Here is a 20,836-nt window from a genome sequence, read left to right as displayed (position 1 = left end):
ATTACCAAAACGTAAAGAAATGAAAAGCAGTATAACACACATCCATAGCAACCTTTTCATAATCAGAGAATAGAAAGGCTGGCTGGTTACTGGTTATCCTCTTTAGTCATCTGCACACTGTTGGTTATCTGCCATGGTGATGGTTTTACCACCATGACTTCTTTTTCTTGGTCTTCTTTCCAGGCTTTGTGCTTTCATTCACCCCATAAACATTCTCTCCAGATTTTTATCTTAGCCCTTTTCTCTTCTCACTTTAGTTTGTCTTCTTAAGGGCTTCAACCATCACATAGATGTATCCAATTCTCTGTCTCCAGCTTTGATTTTTTTTTTTTATAAGCTCCAGACCCATACACATGTAGCCACTACCTATTATTGGCCACTGCCACCTAGATGTCACACAGATAAATCTAACTCAATATGACATGATCTAAATTCATTACTTGATCCCCAAACCTCTTCCTCCTCTGCTATTTCATACCTTGGTTAATAGCACTGACATCGGTCCAATCAGGAAAACCAGAAGTCTGGGAATCATTGGAGATACAGAGATGGATATGGCATAACTTTGCCCTCAAGATACAGTCAATCTCATAGAATACCTGCATGTAAATCTGTCCCTCCTCTTAAAACCAAAAATAAATTCTCTTTGACACTCTTGTAGAACTTAGAATTCTACTTTTTGATAAGAACAGGAATTCTTATTTATAAATTTGTTTGAATTAAACTGAGATCCTTTGGGACTATGTTGGGGAGGGCACATATCACATTCATTACCGTGTACCCACCAGACCCCAGATATATTGCATTGAACACAGTTGATCTTCAACAAGTATGTATTGAATATATGCATGAATAAATGGTTATAAAACAATAAAGGAAGTGAAAAGTGACATTGAAACAGTTACAAATAAATAGCTAATTGAGGGTATATGAGGGAAAATTTATTTCAGCTGGAGAGTACAGGGAACATTTTACAAAGGTGTAGAATTTGATTTGTTCTAAAGGAGAAAAAGAGGATGTTCCAGGCAGAGGGAATACATGAGGAAAAAGAGGAGAAAATAATAGAATATGTATAAAAGTAAAATTCTTTTTTCAGACCATAAAGTATTCAAAATATAGAAAAAGTGAATAGGATCTCATTAGAAACGAGAGACCTTGTTGCAGATAAATAGATGAACATAATTTTTTAACCGGAAGACATATTACACTTATTGATGTCAAATTGTTAATATAATTCTTTTAATCCTTTTCACTATGGAAAAGTACAATCATAGAATAGTGATCCCTGTACCCATATCTCTAGTCAAAAGTACCAATTCAGGCTATGTCTTATTTCATCTATACCCACTCACTGCATCCCAGTATTATTTCAAAGCAAATCACAGACATTATACAATTTAATTTGTAAATATTTCTGTGTGTACTTCTAAATGACAAGACCCCTCCTGAAAACATAACTACATTACCATTATCATAATTTGAAAAGTAATAATAACTTATTGATATCATCAATATTCTGTCTGTGTTCATATTTCCCTGACTTTCTCATAACATGTTTTATAGTTTGTTTGAATAAAACATGATCCACTTAAGGTCCATGCATTGCAGTTGGTTGTTATATATCTTAAATCAGTCTCCTCTACCTCCCCTTCCTTTCCTATCATCCCCCTTCCTCTTAATCATTTTACTATAGAATGAAGCATATATGAAAAACACTCAAAACATATGTGTGAGTTAATGAATTAGTATAAAGCAAATACTTTTAAAACCACCACTCAGGTCCAGGAATAGAACATTACCAGTCACCCTTGAAAGCCTTCCACATGCCCCATGTCAATCACACCTTCTTTACTATCCCCCAAAGTAGCAACTATCTATACCTTCATAGAGAAGTCACTTCCTTGTTTTCATGTACGATTTTATCACTCATATATGTCCTTAGATACTATATTCTCATCCACTCTAGTGTTTTAACTGTTTTACGTTTCTTTTAATCTATACATTCCCACTCTATGCCTTTCTTTTTTTGCAATTTATCTGTTGACTAACACAAGACATTTGGCCTGTAGTGTGTCTCACAATTTAGATTTTGCTGATTGCAAACTCATGGTGCAGATCAATACATTCCTCTGTTCTCTATATTTCCTGCAAAATGGCAGCAGGATCCAAAGGTTTTATCAGACTCAGATTGAATCCATTTGGCACAATTATAGGTAATATTGTGTTCTTTCATCAGAAGAAAAGTGGCTGTTTCTCTCCTTATGATATTAACAGTCAATGATGCATAATGCTTAGATTTAGTAATTCATTGGGGTTTGCAAAGTGATTATATACTTTTATAAAAATACACTTCCCTGCAGTATGTCATTACTCAATATATCAATACATTTCTTATAGAAAAGGCAAAATAAAATCTTGGCTTTTTTTCGCCTTTATTTACCGGTTTTCAAGGTAACGTTTTTATTTCCTATTCTCATCCAAATGTGGCCATATTTTGAAATATCATTATGAACTTATGGATTTAAATTTAATTCATGAGATTCGACCTATTGCAATTAATATCCTTACTAAAGTTTAAATTGTTCCATCTTTGGCCAATGAAAAACTCTTAAATTTGGCTCCCTAAGTCACTTCATTAATGGCTTAAACAGAGACAGATACTAAAGTTTTCAGCTAGGATTATAGAATTGTCTATTTCTTCTTTTAATTTTGTCAACTTTTCCTTCATGTATTTTGAAGCACTGTTATTAAGCATATATACTTTTTTATTATTTTCATGCCTTCCTGATGAGTTGACCCTTTTATTATTCTGAAAAGTCCTTTCTATCTCTGATAATATTAATCATCTTACAGTCTACTTTATATGATATTGGTATATCCATTCTAACCTTTTTATTTTTATTCATCATTTATTTTTGATCAACATTTTTTCTCCATTCCACTTTCTTTTAATCTTAAGGTATTATTTGTTGTGTTTATTTTCTATTTGCTCCTCTTAGTTTAGATTTATTTCTGAAATAATTTTCTTCTAAGTTTTTACTGAGTTGTATAATTTCTGGAATTTTCTAATTTTTATTTGTTATCCTCTCTCATCTTGCATCACTTCTTAATGTCTTTGTGCCAATTTTTGAAACAGTAGGTTGCAATAGGTCGTTCTGGAATGCTTTTATTTTTTTTCTATAGAAATGTTATTCTGCTTCTTATTCTCCTTTTTTTTTTTTTTTTTTTTTTTTTTGCAGTACGCGGGTCTCTCACTGTTGGGGCCTCTCCCGTTGCGGAGCACAGGGTCCGGACGCGCAGGCTCAGCGGCCATGGCTCACGGGCCCAGCCACTCCGCGGCATGTGGGATCTTCCCGGACTGGGGCAGGAACCCGTGTCCGCTGCATCGGCAGGCGGACTCTCAATCTCCTTTTTTTCTTATAGCTTCGAATGGGATTTTACCTTGATTCTTTTTGTTGCTCATTATTATGTAAAACTAGTTTTCCTGACCTTTATGATTTGGCAGGATTTTCCAATTTCACAGAGATCCTTCTTCAAAACTACAGTCTTGAGATTTCCTGATTCTGTTCGGCTCCTCCATTCTCAGCAGGTTCTCCTTCCTTCGTCTACATGACCCTGATCCTGTTTATTTTGATTCCACTCCTAGCAGTTTTTCCTCAGTGTGGGTGGTTGTTTTTCAGAGTTCCGAGGCACTAGAACTATTCCAATTCCTTCAAAATATCTTGCTATAGGCTGCTTGGACTCACTCTCTATTAGAGAGCAAAATTTCGGCTGCTCTTCTCAAATTGCTTCACCCACTGGCTTTTTGGGGTTTCTCCTCTTCCTGAGTCTGCCAGATGCCATATTATTTCCATCAGCTTCCTTCTCTATAGACTCTGATTCTATATGGGTTGTACTGGTGATTTATCTCACTTATTTTACTGAAAGTGATTCTTATGGATAACTTGTCACTGAGTTTTGTTTTAAATGTTTTTCAGGAGTTTTTGGCTTTGGCTTAGGTGGATATTTGAAGAGATTAGAAAACTATGTTGCTGCCCCAAGTGTCATCTTCCAACACTTTCATATTTTGATTAAATACTTTCCAAAGCTCTCAGATGTGTAATAGACCACAGATCGACCGTGCCCACAAAGGAAGGCAAACGTGAAAACACATACAAATAATCAAATACAGTACTTATTAACCAAAGAGCTGAAATTCACCAGATGAATTAGCAGCTTCTGACTTCACTCAGCAGTGAGTAGAAGTGGGCAATATTTCTCAAATTGTATTTCACAGGAAGTTAATAGAAATAAGGTAGTTCTGGTAGTCCAGTGAATGTAATTTAAGACATGGTGGGTTGAGGCAAAGCATCTCCACCACTTCCTTTAAAATGGTACAAAGTGAGGAAGCCGTAAAAGATTTGTATAAAGTTATTAAGGAGGAAATGATGATGAGAAAAATCTCAGTTTCTATATTAACTCAACAAATAATCATTGTCATTTTAGAGAGGGTAAATGCCCTCTAGTTTGCTTACCATATACCAAGTGATGGTTGGCTTGACACTAGAAGGAAAAAATCCATCGATGTTTGGACAAGTGATCTTCTGAACACCATATTCTAAATATAATCTATGCACAGGAAGTTTCATGGGAGAATTGAAGCAGCTATCTTTTTGAACCACTTCCAGAGGAAATGCAACTTTGCTGCAATATGTAGTGTTCCTGAAAAGAAAAATATGCAATGAATGGGCAGTCTCATTTGCATTTGTTTTGATGCAGCAAACACATTAAAATGAGCTAAGTGAAGTACTGCTGTGTATTGAGACTTTATGTATATATTAAGTTCATGTAACAATTAAATGTGTTATGGAGGTATTTTCTATAACAACTGACACAACAGAATAAAAACAGACACAATTAGCTACTATTGATAAACTATTTAGATTTTTAGATATGTTCCTAAACATACATATGTATGTGTGTGTATATATTCATGTATATAATGTTTAATTTTACCCTTAAAACATTCTTAATAACACTCAGTACTGGTAAGGCACAGGTAAGAACAGCATATTAACTCATGGTTGATAATGGTATAAACGAGTTCTGGAAAATTAAATATGTTTCCAAAAACATTTTTAAAAGCCTGAGCCTTTTCCCTTGTAAGCTTATTTCTGGAGATTTTTTCACATGATAGACATAGGAAAAGTGAGAATAGAGAGAGCACATGATCAAAACTGCCCATCCTGTGCTATATCAGCAAGGAAGATATTGGAATCAGTAGAAAAACGTATGAAAAGGAAGACTGTAAAAAAAAAAAAAATCATGGTACAACCATCCAAAGTTATTGTACACATATATAAAAAAATCAAGCATGAAGGAAAAAACTAACAAACACATAAAACATGTTAAGATGGCTGGGGAGGGACTTCCCTGGCGGTCCAGTGGTTAAGACTTTGTCTTCCAGTGCAGGGGTTGTGGATTTGATCCCTGATCGGGGAGCTAAGATCCCACGTGTCTTGTGGCCAAAAAACCAAAATATAAAACAGAAGACATAGTCAATAAAGACTTTAAAAATGGTCCACATCAAAAAAAAAAATCTTTAAAAAAAGAAAAAAAAAGATGGCGGGGAACTGTATTTATACCTTTAATGTTTGTGTAAGTCATTTCATTTGCCTGGGGGCTTCTTCTTTTCCCATCATCCTACCTTTCACACTGAGGTCTATGTCATTCTCTACACACCCCATATCTAAATTAGGACTCTCATCCTCTCAGCACCTTGGACAATTCCTTGATTGAATTTATCATGGTTCACACAAAGTCACGACCATATGTGTTTTCTTTTATTTCTTTCATCTAGTGCAGTGCCTAAACTTTCAGTAGGCCCTGAATAAATATTTGTTGGATACATGGAATATACATAAAACTGTATTACATATATGAAAACAATAAAGGGAGTATAGATAATAAAATAACTGATTTTTTAGGGTGATATGTAAATGCGTCATTCATTGTCCACCCCTTTTTGTGATTTCTATTTAAGACATATTATATACTCAATAACTCATGAATTAAGACTAAATCCAATGGAAAGTGTGGGAGAATTCATTACCCTCCCCAGGATGGGAGGAGAGAGTGTTTAAGGATGACTTATGACAATGGTAATAAGGTGGAAAGGGAGAGTGGCAGGCACAATCTTTACCTAGAGATAACAAAAAGTCTTCCAAGTAGAAGTATCCTACAGGTGGAAGTTATAGAAGGTAAATTTCAGCTTAATAAGATACATTTCCTGACTATAAAATCAAGTGATGAACAATGAATGGACTGACTTTTCCAGCTCCGTAAGTCAAATCTGGATGTTATCTTAATAGAGGTACTGAAGCAAGAATACAAGCAGTAAAATCCTAGAGGATGAATCTTAACTTTATTTTGTTAATGACATCAGGCCTATGATTTCACATGGTTCAGTTTAAGGTCATTCTCAGTTTAGGAATCACCACAGGACAATGGGAAGCTTCTGGTACCCCCACCAGATAAGTTTAATTAAAATTTTCTTTAGAAGATAGGCAGACAGGTAAACTGAAGAGATGGCAATCTGGAAATTGATAAATAACACTAAAGGTATACTCAGGCCTAGATAGTCATGAGCCCTGTTCCTATAATATAAAAGAAGGCTGGAAAAGTTTGGAGGAGAGTTCTAAAGAAGTAGTGGGTTGCTAAGGAAAATAAAAAAGAGAGATACTGAAGTACTAGAATGCATAGTAGAGACCAAGGTCAACCAGAAAGCTACTGATGATCCTTCCCCAGGTATCTGCCAAGGTGTATGTGTGAAATGTTACTAGATTAACAATTGCCAAAGATGAAAAGGAGCTCAAAGAACATTTAGGCCAGCTTTCTCATTGTGTGGGTATAGATACCAAAGCTGTATTAGGGCATAAACAATGGACACATGCGTATTGCAGGCTCCTTGGAAGCTCACATCCCAGTCTAGAGTTCACTCCAACAAAATTAAATAGAAGGGGTAAAAGCCTCAGAAGGGACTTAAAAGGTTACAAGGGACTCCCAAAGCCACAGTGATCAATATGCTTTTTTCTGTGATAGAGAAGTCCTTTCTCACTAAATCAGAACATTGTTTAAATTTATCAAAACATAGTCATAGTTCTCCATCAGAGAACAGTTATAACATCCATGAGAGACAAGGAGCATTCAGAAGAAGGTCTGGGCTTACATTATTATTCTGTTATGCTCTTCTGTTATTGTTATGTCATCCAGCTCTATCACTATGGGCTGAATTGTGTCCCCCATCCCAAATTCATATGTTGAAGTTGAATACCTTAGAATGCGACTGTATTTGGAGATAGGTCTTGAAAGAGGTAATTAAGGTAAAATGAGGTAATATGGGTGGGCCTTAATCCAATATAACTGATGCTCTTATAGGAAGAGGAGATTAGGACACAGAAGACACAGAGGTGAAATGATGTGAAGATATGGAGAGAAGATGTCTATCTAGAAGCCAAGGAGAGAGGAATGAAACCAACCCTGTTGACACCTTAATCTTGGAATTCTAGCCTCCAGAATTATGAGAAAACATATTTCCATTGTTTAAGCCACCCAGTCTGTGGTATTTTGTTATGGAAGACCTAGGAAAGCTAATGTACTATTAAATAGTAGGAAACTATATTTAAAAAGAAAATTCACAACTCAGATGGGAGTTTAAAAACTAAAATAAAGCCTGGAAGCTAAAAAGGGACCTCAGGAAAAAAAGTAGCCAAAGTACTAAGCCTTAAAATGGTTATTTTTCAGAAGGACCCTTAATTTTTTCAAGGTTTTTTTTTTTCCCCCCAGAGGAAAAACAAAATTAATCTGTTGTAAAAGGAAAATTGGTATATTGTGAAGTAAAATGCAAAATGTACATGAACTTTCAGAGAAAAAGTGGATTTGAAAGAATTTTTGCAGTAATGGTAGGGTGCTTTTGATTATACTCTTAGATTCCCAGAGATCTGGTATTCATTTGCTTTTTAGGGAAATTTTGGTGGAAAAGTTTGAAAAGCACTGTTCTAAGTATATTTAATGCCTCTCAGATATTCTTTCCTTTATATGGCATCCTGAGGCTTTATTTGTGCTAGGTGCTTAAAAAGTTGCCAAGATTAACAGATATGAATGGGCTCTACTGCCTACCCTGTTCATTGTCCAGGGAAACGGATATACCTTCAGGTGAGGCAGACGTGGAGGCAGATTCATGTCAGGGAAAGGGAACAAATGAACAAGCCTCCACCTCTAGACAACCCCGATGTATGTCAGGTTTGAAAAGGAACCACCTATTGAGAATGTTCTCAGAAGCTCAACCATTTTCTCTGCACATCTCTTTCAGCTAACCTCAGCTAAGCCAATGAGGTGAAGTGTAAATCTCTCTACATGCTTCCTTCTTCCCCTTCCCGCCTTCACAGCCCATGCATCGTTTGGAAAACAGTTCAGGAACGAAAGGGAAAAGAGAAAGTCACCATAAGGGTCAGGCTACCTTAACATGCAGGTATAGTTGCCTGTGTCATTGAGGAGTGTGGGCCGGAACCAGAGCACATCTTTCTCCTTACTAATGCGGTTCTCAGGGAGGCGGAAGTTAATCGGCTCCTCAAGGTCCCGGTCCTGCCTTGTCCAATACCAGATCAGAGTAAGGCCTGCTGAATGGGCTGTACTGTAGTTATATTTCAAGAAGTGTTCAAAGAGTGGGCACTTGATACGAGCTGGCTCATCTTCGTACACTTGGATCTGCCTCATGGTATCTAGTCCCCAGTCATCACAGCGTTCTGGAACAGTCAAAAAGAAAGAAAAGGCAGAGGAGTCATCTCATCTCCAGAGAACACACCTTCTCTTTAGGATACCGCAGTATTTTCCGGACCCTCCTCTCGGGTCGTATTCATTAGCCTCTTTCTAATAAATGCATGTAATAGACAGCTGTGGTGTGAGGAGAATTCCCCTCATTCATTTATTATCTTTTGACTATCCATTGGATAACAGTGTGGTCTGATAGCTTGATCCTGTTGAACCCTACAAGGTATGGGGGAGAATCTAATCTGGAAAAGAAATCATGTACTCTTTCACTCTTCTGGGGACAAAAGAGGTTCTAAGGAGAAGATTGTAACTGAAATGGCAACCCTCTAAGATTCCCAGTTCTCCCCTGGTCTTCACTGTCCAATAGCAATAGAATGCAAGCCACATAGTTAATTTTAGGTGTCCTAGTTGCCACATTAAAGAAATAAAAAGCAGGTAAAATTAATTTTTATAATGTATTTTGTTAAACTCGATATATCCCAAACATCCCAAATATTGATAAGCTATTTTATACTTATATTCTTTTTTTTTTCTTTTTTTTTTTTTTTTTGCCGTACGCGGGCCTCTCACTGTTGTGGCCTCTCCCTTTGCAGAGCACAGGATCCGGACATGCAGGCTCAGCGGCCATGGCTCACGGGCCCAGCCGCCCCGCGGCATGTGGGATCTTCCCGGACCGGGGCACGAACCCGCGTCCTCTGCATCGGCAGGCGGACTCTCAACCACTGCGCCACCAGGGAAGCCCCTATATTCTTTTTTTGTAATAACTCTTCAAAATTCAGTGTATTTTACACTTACTGCACATATCAATTTGGATTAGTCATGTGTGTCTACTGGTATTAGATTAGACAGACAAACTGACTACAATACACAAGAAAGCTTCCTAGTAAATAAGAGACCACATGTAGTAGAGCTGAGGCACCCTTGCTGACAGCTGCACCCTCCAGAAGCACAGCTGTCAGACCTCTCTACAGCTGACCAAAGACGTAAGAGCAAGCTCAGCCTATATCACCAGAACCACCCAGAAAACCTATAGACTCATGAGCAATAATACATGTGTAATAAATTAAATGAAGTTTATGATCGTTTGCTAGGCAACATTTTGGGCATAAGCAGACAGCTAACAGAACAACTAAATTAGTGACTAATTTTGATAAAAGCAAAGCATTTTAAGCTTTATGACTTACAAAATGTTTTGTAAGTAAGTAATACATTTCTAAGTAAATAATAGACCTCCGGGAAAGCTAACAAACTGACTTTTCCAAGAATCAACAAATTTCCATTGTTTACAATTTCTGTGCTTCATTCAGAAACATGTTTTAAAATCCAATACACAAGGAAGAACTGGAAAGATCAAAGTGTTGTTCACATTAATACAAATTGATAATAAAATATTTTTATTAAACATCTATCATAACGTTCTTTAAATATATTTTCATTAAAACTGCATAGTTGCAGAATTAGCTCCTTGCTAATGCATCCAGTTTCACTCCTTTATGAAACTCCACTAAAACTAAAATAATTTTCAAGACGTAAACCCAAGTAACAGCAATAACAAGAGGAAAGATAATAGCAACATCAAATGGACAAGTGGTGACCAGCTTAGCACATTTAAAACGAAAAATCCTAAATGAAGAGGGGAGAGCTGGAGAACAAACCAATCTGCAATGCAGAATGCAGAGAAAACCCAGGAGGAGAAACTGTCAGTATCAAGATAAGTAATTACTAGTACCATACACTCCATATTTCTGAGTTCTCTTACTAGGCATATTGTAAGATTGTACTTTTATGCCCCTCTGAAATAAGGGGATGTCATGTGACTCACTTTGGCCAAAATGATGTACTGAGCGTCACCTGTGTTGAGTGTTTTAAGGGCCAGAGTATATTTCACCATGCTTCCTTTTCTTCTGCCTTAGCAAATATGAAAGCACAGACGTCGAGACTCCTTTAGCTTGGTTCCCTTGGTATGGATGACACACAGCAAAGCTTTGCTATTTTAAGTCATAGAGAATTGGGATTTGCTTACTACCAATATGAATAATCTATCCTATCCTGGCAAATGCAACCAGATACCTTAAAAATAAGCACATAGGTGGGACAGTAAAATAAGGAGACCTGGATGAACGCTATGTCAAAAAGTGACATCTTTGGTTCCAACCCCACCCTCCTAGCACTCAGGAACCTTTCCCACTGCGCTCCAAGGATAGGAGCAGCCAGATCTTTACTGTCCAGGCAGGAGAATGAATGAATCTTCTCCAGAAAATCTGACTACTCTCAGAAGAAAGATCTAACAATCTTAGTATCAGAGTTTTTTTTTTTTTTAAACAACTTGTACAGCCATATCATCATATCATCCAATAGAAAAGCTCAAGGTTAACAAGTCCCACATTCACATTTAGAATTTTTAATCAGCTTCTTAATCACTTCTTCTTAAAGATGAACAAACAGCCCCAGGAGACATCTGAGAAAAATCTCTACTATAGAAGGTAACATCCAAAGAAACATTGTAAAAGAAAATTTGATAAAAGCAAGATTATTCAAGAAAAATAAGTCTTTTAAAAGAAAAACAAAAAAAACTATCATTAACATACTCAGAGAGATAAGGAAACTTTTATATTCATGAAGCAAGAACAGAATGATATAGGAATATTCAGAGAAAAAAAGCTTATCAAAATTAAAAACATGATTGAAGAAAGGTAAAATTTAATAAATGGTTTATTTGGAAGTTAAATTTGAGAATTTTCTAAAAAGTAGAGTAGAAAGGAAAATAGAGAAGAAAGTTAGACCAGTCCACGAGTCTCAACATCTCAATAGTAGGATCCCCAAAAGAAAGAAAATAAAAAGAAAACTCTCCATTAAATAATTCAAAGCAAAAACAAATCTCAGAACTGAAGTCATAACCTTCTAAATTAAAAAGATCTGTCAATTGCCCCAACACAGTGGATGAAAACAGACTTACACCACAAAAATATTTTTTAAAACTGTGGAAAAAGAAAAGATCATATAAACTACCAGCGAGTAAGAAAGAGGAAAAGAACAGTCACGTACAAAAGACTAGGAATCAGAATGGCTTTGCAACTCTCAAAAACAAGACTGGAAACTAGAAGATAATGAAGCAATGCATCTAAAGGAAATTTATTTGCAATCTTGAACCTTAAACCCACCAAAATAATCATGTGTGAGTGACATTTTCAGACACATAAAGACTCAGTTATTTTATATCCTATGTGTTATTTTTTCAAGAAGGTTCTGGGAGATCTGTGCCAACAAAACGAGAGAAAAAACAAGACGAAGGAAAACAGGAGATCAAGGAATAGGGGACGCTATTAAAGAGAGAGGGGAAGGGATTCCCAGAATAACAATGCAGGATATCCCAGGAAAGCAGCTATGCAGTAGGGCTTGGTGGTAAATCAGTGTAGATAGAAAAAAAAAAATGGAAACCCCCAATAAAGAAAAATTAATTGTAACTGATGGATTATCTGATTAGATTTGCACTGTGGAAAATGATGCTGAAGGGTAATTGAAAAGTATGAAAATGGTTACCAAAGGATACTAATTAGAGTAAGCATATGAAAGCAAGGCAATTCATAACTTCGAAAAATAAGAAAGGTAACATAATCATAGTTCGTTAATATTTGAAGATATATTAATTGAATGATTATTGATTCAACCAAATATTGCAATAATATTATACAGAGAGGTATGAGTAAGGAAAGCAAAGGGGATAGCACTTTAGAGAGTCCTTATTTACTATAATTTTAAAAAGTGAAGAGATAACACATAGGGTTGACCAAATGAAAAATAACAATATACACAAATTGGTTAGCAAACTGTAGATAGGAAATGCCAGAAAAAATAAATAAAATCCTCAAAAGTCATTGTCTCTGAAGAAGAGAACTAGTAGGAGCAGAGGAAAATTATGACAGAAAGAATATAATTATTTTGGTATCCCCGTTAATATACTGGCCTTAAAATACCTCCATGCATGACTTGCTTTGAAAATAATTAAAATATTAATTAGAGAAAAACAAAGGAAGGAAGGAAGGAAGTATCCACTGTGCAATACAATTGGCAAAGTCCCTCTCAGTGTCAAACCATCCTAATCACACCTACTTTCTGTGAGAAAGAAGTATTGATTTCGTTTTTTAATTCCAAAATTTGTATTAATATGCATTGGCAGGACATTCATTCACTTTTAAATTATAAGATATAGTTGAAAGAGACAGAGAGAGACAGTTGGCAGCTGACGGAGTCTGGAACTGCACTGTATTAAGTTTGTTGTCTGGATGAAGTAAGATGCTACTGCCTTCTGTATTTCATAAAAATATTCTTTATGCTGTTCCTAAAGGCCTCTCCGTCAAGAACTTTAAACTATTTGCTCAAATTTGAATGATTTTAGAGGTAAGGCTATAAAATGAAAAGTATCATTCTCCTTGCAACCCCACTCAACAACATATCTCAATTCAGATCACCCCAACTTGGGTCAGTAGAACACAGTTCTGATATCATGGCTCGCTTCTAACAGGAACACTGGTAAACTGGAGAGAAGGAGGAAGCCATTCTGGGGGTTAATGTTACCTTGATTAAAGGAGACTTTCGGATACCAATGATATAAATTGTTACTTTGGCCCTGGGAAGTCTTTATGGCCCTGAACAATAATTAACACCAAGACAGATGATAAGTGACAGTTGTATTTTTCTTTTATAAAGTAGGAGAATGCTAATTGTGAAAAGGGAGATGGAAAAAGAGAGCTAGTGTAACATAACAACCACAAGCATGTACTCAAGCAGACCCATTTAGGAAGAAGTATGAAATGGAATTTTGGTGATCACTGGGGTAGACTGTGGCAGAGACTGGCCAAATGTTCATTAGTCCTGTTTTCTTTTCCTCGGCCCATATGAAACCTACATATCCTTAGCAGTTGGGTTGGGGCCATGTGATTTGGTTCTGGCCCATGACTATGGCCAGAGATGCTGTACAACTTGAAACTCCCAGCATGATCTTTGGTGCTTTCTCTTTCCCTTCCACGGAGTCCTTGAAGACCAGAAATGTTTGAAATGTGCAGCATCACAAGATGGAAGGAGCCCGGATTCCTGCCATCAGTCAAAGCAGAGCTTCTCAGGAAAGCCATCTCACTTTCAAAGAGCTGTGACTGTGTTAAGTCAAGTCTCTATCGTTTAAGCCATTGAGATTTGGTGGATATAATCTGTTATAGCGACTAGTATCGACTAATAAAGGAAGCCAGAATTTTCCTTTCATAGCATAACAATAAATCAAGAGCAGACAAGAGTTATTTTTAACATAGCATATGTTAAAGGCCCTTACACACTAAAATTTAAATACAGGTCAATCAATATTTTTGGCTAACTCCATAGACTTAATATTTTTTCAACCAAATTAAATGCAATACAGGGTCAAGGGAAAATACATCATTATACCCTCTACGTATCTCCCTTACAGAATGTTTCATGGGCCAAATGCATGTATCTATAAAGTGAATCAGACTCCTCTATAATAGGGACCAAAACCACACATATTAGTATTCATGAACATTAACAAAAACGATATGATTTTTATTGAGTTTTTTCTTTGCCCATTTGAAATTAGTTCTGTGGGTTTTTTAACTTTCTCTAGCCAGCCACCTGAGGGCATTTTGTCAGAGCTTTCTAAATTATTCAATGAACAAATAAAAATAAAATCTATGGTAACGGGTTGGAGTGTCACGTAATACCAAATTAATTATATGATTCACTGCAGGCACTAGTCGAAGAAAAGACTGGGGAAAAGGCTGTTATGCAAATAGATTTGTCTCTAATAACAGCAAAGGGAATTTAGTGAATTACTGGCACAATGAATTACTTTTTTGTTTAAAATGTCCCTTCTTAACCAGTTTACTCCATAGTGGAACTCCTCTCTAAATTGGCCCCTCATCACGGGAGAACTACAAAGTCATCATTTCCCTCAGCCAAAGGATTTCTTAAGGCCAGGGCTTGGTGCCACAGAGGACTAATGGAAATGTGCAAAGCCGTCGCAAAGCCAAGTCACTGGAAAATCCAACCCACGCTCCTGACAGCAATTAGCATTTATATAGCAGGGTATACATTTTAACTAATTAATCTCACAGCACCCTCTTGGGCTTTCATGCCCATTCCCACATTACATGCCAGGAAATGAAGACAGAGAGATTAATTGACTTACTTTTGCCTGAGTGGTAGCACAAATAAAAGCTGCCTGAACATAGATCTGGGAGGCTTGTCCCAAATCTATGTTCACACATTCAAAGCAAGATATTTCCCACAGGAAAGCTACTCATATTTTTGTATTTATTAAATATCTACTGAAAACCTGCTGTGTTGTATGCTATGGTAGAGACACGCAGATATAAGAACTCAAGAAGCTCAGGCATAGGAAAAAAAAAAAGAAGAGGAAATTTTTAAATATTGGAAGACCTAGGTGGAAATAATTTCTGTATGTTATTATTTTCCCTGTGCCACTTACTTGCCCTATGACTTTGGAGAAAATGCTTCCCTTCTCAGACTCAGATTCTCCATGTGTCATATGCCTATCTTACAGGGCTGTATGTTTCGAAAGCAAAGGGCCAGACGTATGAAAGGAGCTCAGTACGTATTAGCTGGATCTGCATGGGTCCCTGTCCATCAAGAGGTTAACAATCTTGGAAAAACAAAGACATAGATGCAAAATTAACTAAATGAAAATAGCTGGTAGAATGAATGAATCAAGTGTTAAAACAGGATTCTAGGCAGGATTATAGTCATTACATTAGTGTAGTATAGATAGTATAGTATAGTATAGTATAGTATAGTATAGTATAGTATAGTATAGTATATACAGGTGTGGGTGGAGAGGGTAGTCCTGAGATTGGGTTGAGATGAGAACCAGGCCCTTTTAATATCCCATCTTAGAACCCCATGTGGATGACGTCACCTTAACACCCATCAGCACATTCTATCTAAGGCTGGGGGCAGAGACTAAGTCTAATGGAAGGGCAGAGACTAAGCCTGAGGGTGATTTCGTCTCTCCAGGTCTATGGCAAAGACTGTTAAACACGTCCCATATACCATGTCCCCAAACCCTTCTTTTTCTAGTGTGTGGGAATTTTCAGTTGGGCACACAGCCATTCAGAATAAAGGCTATATTCTGCAGCTTTCCTCTCACCTGGATATAGTCAGGTGACAGTTCTGGGCAATGGGATATGTTTGAAATTGTCATGTGGTAGATTCCAGAAACTTTCCTTGAGAAACACTGACATATCCTATGTCTCCTGTGCTCTTGCTACCATCCCACTTCTTCCATCTTGCTGCTGGGAACATGGATGTGACAGCTGGAGCTACCTTATGGACTATAAGAATGAAGGCCACACCCTAAAGATGGAGGAATGTGAAAGTGAATGGAGATGGGACCTTGAATAAGTATGGAGCTGGCTTATCAGCCCTGAATTTTCTACCTCTAAATTTTACATAGGAAATATGTATTTTTTTTAATATCCCGGCTACTGAACGTACCATCAGCAGCATCCCTTGGGAGCTTGTCAGAACTGCAGACTTCCAGGCCCCACCCAGACCTACCAAATCAGAATCTACAGTTTAACAAGATCCCCAGGTGATTCCTATGCACATCAACATTGGGGAAGTATTAATGTATTGTTTTCTCCTTATTCAAAGCTGATCATCATTCTAATTGATAAAAATGTCTTATTTCATCTCTTATAACAAGTGGGTTGTTGAACTATTTGTGAGGTTTTATCCACCCCATGATTCTAGGTTTTTGATTAATGTTTACATTGAAAAATATATTCCTTTTTGTTCCTCAGTGGAAAAAATACTAAAACTATCCAGATATTTTTCTAGTAGTGTCCTATTAATTAATCACCATTTTTTTTTGTTTTTTTTAAAACATATATATTAATTAATTTTATTTATTTTTGCTGTGTTGGGTCTTCGTTTCTGTGCAAGGGCTTCCTCTAGCTGTGGCAAGTGGGGGCCACTCTTCATCGCGGTGCGCGGGCCTCTCACTATCGCGGCCTCTCTTGTTGCGGAGCACAGGCTCCAGACGCACAGGCTCAGTAGTTGTGGCTCCGTGGCACGTGGGATCCTCCCAGACCAGGGCTCGAACCCGTGTCCCCTGCATTAGCAGGCAGATTCTCAACCGCTGCGCCACCAGGGAAGCCCTAATCACCAGTTTTTAAAAACAAAAGAAAAAATCTACGAACTACATTTCCTAGAGTATGATTTCCGTGGAAAAAAAGATGACTAAAACTTAGATATTTTTTTATTCAGAGGAGAGCTACTCAAAGGTCTAGAAAATGTTGCTGAAATTTAATAGTTGTCAACTAAGCCATCAAGAGGAGAGAGAGAAGTTCCTGGTGGGGGAGGAAAGCTGGAGTGGCTATGAGCACCCATCAGACGTCCTCAGGCTGCTTGTACTGTTCAACAATACTGAGCTAACTGGCAGATGGCTTTCCTGGAGCAGATAATTAGACATACCTTACTCCCACCAAAGAAGAGAGTTTTCTTGATTGGGTAATTTGAAAAAAAATAAGAACTAGCTCTGAGCAGATGATAAGATTTGCCAGATAAGGAAAGAATGCCAAACTCAGAAAGTGAGTTGGGGGAGGGTGAAGCTCCACAAGTTACAGCTTCAGCTTTGCAGAGGTTGTTAGGGTCTTGTTGCTACAACAAGCTTTACTCCAGATCGTGTGCAATGCCCCCCTGTGACACTGGGCACTTATCTTTACACTGACCTAAAGACCATTATTTTATATCAATTAGAAGTGGTAGTCCCCACAATGGAAAAAAAAAAAAAAAAGTAGAGAAAGTCATTCCCAGGCAAACATGAAAATAAAGACGAGGTGAAAAGGGACAATGAAACCTCATAGATGAAAACAACCAAACTTATGAAGTTTAAATCCAAAACATATACCAAAGTAGGTGATATTTAAAGTTACAAAATCAAATCATCTGAAGGATGATGTAGAGTTGAGATCTTTCAAAGTCTAATTATTGTTATAGGACCAGCGCTCTAGGGTCTATGAACAGTTTGGTTTTCATTCAGTCCTGCCATGTAGCTGTTCCTTTCTTAGTCTGTGAACATGAGTGTCACTTTCTACAAAGTTTTCCCTGTGGCAGAGGACTTGAGAAAAAACCATGTGTGCTCTAGAAATGTTCACAGTTCTCAGGTCTACAGGAGCTGCTGAAGGTTTTCAGGCTCACTCTTCGTCTCCATCAAGTCATTTCCCAACTGGTTCTTGCAGCACCAACAAAGAGACCCTTCATCATCATGAGTTAAGGTCCAACAACCACCCTTCCTGTTGCTGTGCATAATAAGGAGGAACATGGAAAAGAATCATCTGATAGCTACCTAGAAAAGGCTTCGCTTCTCTCACCAAAGTGGCAGTAGGGGTTAGCAGGCTAAAGAATGGATTATGGGTAGGCTGCCTCTTTTCCTTAAAAAAATCACTGTAATGAGCATCCTCATATGGCTGAAGGGAATGATTTTCTTTGCAGGGCTGTTGTGACAGTAAGTAAACGGGCTTATGTCAAGTGTGGCACTGTGCGCTAGGGAAACTCTAAGCAGTCATTAGCTGGTTTTTATGTTATTTTCCCCAAGCAATTTTTTTCTAATCCATGATTAAGATGTAAATATCCAGTTACTATTCTCATATAATAATCAAGCAACTTTCACTCTCTTCATTTTCATTATTACACAATATTTACTCAGGGTCCTATGAGCGCTAGGGCTATAAACAAAATGGAGCAAAAAACAAGGTCTCTGCCTTCAAATTTCCACGCAAGAAACAGATCCTCAGCATTGGAAGTAAAGGTATTTTGGGCAGCATCATAGAATCCCAGAACACAAGGTCTTAGATCTGGTGGTAGCCTTCTGTTCCAGTACGATAGCTGGTAATACCCCCATTTTAGAGATGAGGTGAATGAAGCCAAGAGAGGATAAAAGACAGGTCTGAGAGATGGGCTAACAATATATGATAGAGGTGGGGAGTGACCAAACCTGAAACTCATATCCTGAAACTACTTTCTCTATGGAGTCTCTGGAGTCTGACAACCCCAGTTCAAATCATTCTGCTACTTGCTAACCATGTGAGTATGGGCAAGTATAGTAAATATTCCTCTGTCAAAGAAAGCTGGTTTGAAGACTTAAGAGACAATGTTCTTTAATGTGTTTAACAGAGAGCTATTCAGTAGTCCTCACTATTCTTAATATTATATTCTTCTCTTTCTTGATTCCAAACTGAGAATGGACAATTTCAAACTAAATGTGGCCCAACAAATGTTATCATTTAACCTATGAGGACTCACCTCTAACACAGTGTTTGAGGGTGTTAGACTAGAGGGGAGTTTTTAAAATATTTAGAACAAGCTTCTCATTTTACAAATGGGGTAACTAAGCTCAGAGAGCTAACTTGATGAATGGCATAGAGCTCATGAATGGCAAGCATAGAATCACTTCTTTTCGGTCCAAATGTCACGTTCTGTCTACTCTAACATTCCAGCAAAATGCATATCTACACAAACATTCCCAGTTGGTATCGGGAATGTAAATAGCATAATAGTATATTCTCCTTCAAAATAGAGGTTGAAATAGGCAAAAAAAAAGCAAATCCAGGAAGATTGAAACCGGTAACAGTAATACTGGAGCATAGGAGGTAACTCTACATGCGTTCTACATAATCAAGCCACCCAATTCTCCTCCTTTTCTTTTTACAGGTGAAGAAGCTGATATATGGGATATGGGTCTTATCCTTGAGGCTGATACTCAAGCAAAGTAGGTGGCAATGCTGCCCATAAGTATGGCACTTGGAAAGAAGGATCCCATACCCCAGCTTCCTCACGTGTAATAATACATGAAGCAAAATATGAAGCTAATGTAAGTACCTACCTAGCAGACCTGTTGATAGGGGTAAAGAAGATCGTATATGTGGTATTATATGCTTGGGTGCATAGTAAGAACGTAATAAATTTTAGCTACAATTATTATTTTGATTTTCACAGATGAGGGAATTAAGACCTGGAAAGATAGCAGGAAAAATTCTTATGTGCATTTGTTTTTGAGTTTTTATTACACTTTACCAGATCCAGGACAGAAAATCCAAAATTAAATTTGAGTCCTAAAATGTAGAAAGCAGGCTAAGCATAAACCAACTTCTTAATTAGTAAAGACAGCCAAGCAATCACTTTTCTCCATGATGAAAATTTAAAGCCCTCCACATACTCAAAATGTCTCTATAACCCTCCATCCCCACATCTCACGTCCCAGATGGAGGGTGAAGGGGGCTTGTTCAGTGAAAGTACATCAGGGGCCTTCAACTTTCAATTAAAAGCTATATGATTCCCATGCCTCAAGATTTGCAATCATATTCTATAAGCAACTACAAAGTCAAAAAAAAAGAGCATTTTGTGAGCCTTGCCAGCAACCTCCTCAGAAATTCTCAGGAAATTGCTTGGAGTAAAAGGGCGTTTGAGATCTTCATCACCTGCCAGGGGAAGAGACAGGGGCTACAATCTTGCCAGTGCATTTAAGAGGGGCATCACCTGTGAAATGCCAGTGCAGTCTCATTCAATTTTAATAATGTGTCAAGCATGTAGATTTTTCTTGAAGGCTGGTAGTGACAAGCAGAAAACAAAAGATTCTGAGAGAAAATCAGGTGAAGCAAGCCACAAAAGCTGAGCGTTCGAAATGGGGTCTGGGAAACATCTGGCTGTGAATGACAGTGGGGCAGTAGGAAGAATTCACGAGGTAGGGGTTCCAAGTGGCTGGGCTTTCAGTGGTCCCGCAGGAAGAGAACAGCGTCAGCTCCCAAGGGGAGAAGCAAGGTCTTGGGAAGATAAATGCCAAGATTAAATCATGGTCCAAGTTTCTGAATGTTTAAGCCACCTGTAATCCACTATGCATCTGAAAAAAACCATTATGGGTTGGAGCTGGAAGGGGGCCTTACAAATCATCCAGTTCCAGGACACATTATACTGATTAGGCTTTGAGACCAGAGGGGTGAAG

The 20,836-nt window shown here is 37.5% G+C and overlaps 1 protein-coding gene across 4 annotated transcripts in view; it reads right to left on the bottom strand.

Moving 5' to 3' along the window:
• IL1RAP (interleukin 1 receptor accessory protein) overlaps nt 1-20,836 on the bottom strand; it is a 124,919-nt gene that overhangs the window by 38,800 nt on the left and 65,283 nt on the right. For all 4 annotated transcript variants that reach the window (XM_067738409.1, XM_067738408.1, XM_067738410.1 and 1 more), the window contains 2 exons: nt 8,498-8,783; nt 4,515-4,701 (listed from right to left, as the gene is read on the bottom strand). In XM_067738409.1, coding sequence (XP_067594510.1) covers nt 4,515-4,701; nt 8,498-8,783 — 473 coding nt within the window. The remainder of the gene's footprint in view (nt 1-4,514; nt 4,702-8,497; nt 8,784-20,836) is intronic.

This window comes from Pseudorca crassidens, chromosome 5 (assembly GCF_039906515.1).
Source record: "Pseudorca crassidens isolate mPseCra1 chromosome 5, mPseCra1.hap1, whole genome shotgun sequence".
Taxonomy (NCBI): Eukaryota; Metazoa; Chordata; class Mammalia; order Artiodactyla; family Delphinidae; genus Pseudorca; species Pseudorca crassidens.
Note: the sequence above shows the minus strand (reverse complement) of the source record. Positions and strands in the feature narration are given on the sequence as shown.